The 2,181-nt window shown below is 33.6% G+C and overlaps 1 protein-coding gene across 1 annotated transcript in view; it reads right to left on the bottom strand.

Annotated features, from left to right (window-relative positions):
• LOC106875216 (sodium- and chloride-dependent taurine transporter) overlaps positions 1 to 2,181 on the bottom strand; it is a 91,813-nt gene that overhangs the window by 5,704 nt on the left and 83,928 nt on the right. Inside the window, exon 12 of the mRNA XM_014923266.2 lies at positions 424 to 600. Coding sequence (XP_014778752.1) covers positions 424 to 600 — 177 coding nt within the window. The remainder of the gene's footprint in view (positions 1 to 423; positions 601 to 2,181) is intronic.

The raw sequence follows: 2,181 nt of genomic DNA, 5'->3' as shown, positions 1-2,181 counted from the left end.
GTGTGTCTGGATTTGATGACAACACGAGGATAATATATTAGAGGATATAACAAGTGTTTGCCACAAATAGAATGACATTACTGAAGAAACATGTTGGCAGTTGAATAGGACAAAATAAAGAAACTCATAGTTTGGATTTTCCAGTTCAAACAAGTGTGATAAATAGTAATTAAGCTAATGCACTGAAGTGCTAATGATGAGGATGATGATGATGACGATGATGACGATGATGATGAGGAGGAGGAGGAGCGGGAGGAGGAGGAGCGGGAGGAGGAGGAGGAGAGGAGGAGGAGTCTGACGATGATTATGATGATGATAATGTGTATGATGATGTTTAGGGTGATGATGAAGATTTCATCAACCCACTTCCAGGTTTATTTTCATTTTACTTTAAATAATTGCAGCAAATGTTTTACAACTTACCTCTTTTGCATTTGACTGCTTGAGAACCAAAACTAAGGCAACAATTGGAATAAAAATGGCTGAGACAAGAGCCATTGTCCAGCCAACTCCAACAGCCCAGTCTGGATATACATAGGTCCCTGATGGTCTTTTGTATTTGAGTTCACTATAGTTTACTACACTCATTATAAATATTATCTGAAAAACAAAAGAGAAGATACTTTTTATTTAAATGAATGGCTAAAATGTATGATAAATAATTGAAGAGATAATCTTAATGCATATTTGATATTTCAAAACTAAACATATATATATTTTTTTCCTATAAGGTTACTTTATACTAAATTGATAGCATTTTAGTTTTCTCCCTAAGATAGCACTTTAGTTTTGATTCTTTGTGGGAATTATTTAATTTCACTTCAATAGTCTGTTGGCTGACTAGTTAAAGAATTGAACAATATGCTTGTAGTATTTAGTTTCAGTACTTTATGTTCGGAATTCAAACCCTGGAAAGGTCAGTTTCACTTTTCTTCCTTGCAGGATTGAAAAAACAAAGTACCAGTCAAGTGTTAGGTCTATTTTTATTGTCCCTACAGAGTATCTTAGACATGAATGGAGTTATAATAGAAGACTGAAAAAGCTTCCGAGAGTTAAGGTGTTACAGAAAGCACAAGCCTCACAATTTCCATATCCATCACCTTTAAAGTCAACTGATGGGCACCAACGATATGTAAAGTGGTAAGCTATTGTTGTACATTTTCGTTTGACTTAATTTATCCCAATTAGAGGGAGAAATTTCTACAGACTTATCCAAAGGAATATTTGGTAGCCATTTGAATGGATTGTTGGAGTTATTTATTTAACCCTAGCTTGAGGGTACCATGGAGGTATAAGAGTACATATCCTCAAACACAGTTCTTCACTTTTCATAAAACTTCTATAAGAAGGCATAAGGTTAACTATTACTCAACCATTGTACAATTCTCAATGAAACAGTGTAAAGTTGTTTTAAATAAATAGTTTAATACAATATCCTCCTGTCTTGTAGTTCTTATCTATACTTTATGACTATTATAGCCGATAAATCTTTAATTTGGAATTGTCTGTATAGTCAGATAAATTTTTGTCCAGGCTTCTCTATATATGAACTTCAAACTCAATGATTATATGTTGTGCACTTTAATAGACACTCTATAAGCATTTTGTTCAATGCTCTAACGACTTTGCCAACTTGCCATCTTAACTAGTAATAATACTAATAATGGCTTTAGATTTTGGCACAAGGCTAGCAATTTCAGAAGAAGGGATAAGTCGATTACAAGGACTCAATGCTCAATTGGTACTTATTTTATTAATCCACACAAGATGAAAGGCAAAGTCAACCCCTGCAGAATTTGAACTCAGACCATAAAGGCAGATGAAATGCTGCTAATAATTTTGTCTGGCATGCTAATGATTCTGCCATCTCACTGTCTTAATAATAATAATGATGATAATAGTAATAATAATGGTTTCAAATTTTGCCACAAGAGCAGCAATTTTGGGGGAGGGGATGAGTCGATTATATCAACCTCAGTGTTCAACTGGTACTTATTTTATTGACCCCAAAAGGATGAAAGGCAAAGTCGACCTCAGCAGAATTTGAACTCAGAACGTAATAACAGGCGAAATACCGCTAAGTATTTCGTTCGGTGCACTAACGATTCTGCCACTCACTGCCTTAATAATAATAATAATAATAATAATAATAATAATAATAATAATAATAATAATAATAAT

Source organism: Octopus bimaculoides, chromosome 1 (assembly GCF_001194135.2).
Source record: "Octopus bimaculoides isolate UCB-OBI-ISO-001 chromosome 1, ASM119413v2, whole genome shotgun sequence".
Classification (NCBI taxonomy): domain Eukaryota; kingdom Metazoa; phylum Mollusca; class Cephalopoda; order Octopoda; family Octopodidae; genus Octopus; species Octopus bimaculoides.
This window is presented reverse-complemented; position numbering and strand designations above follow the sequence as displayed.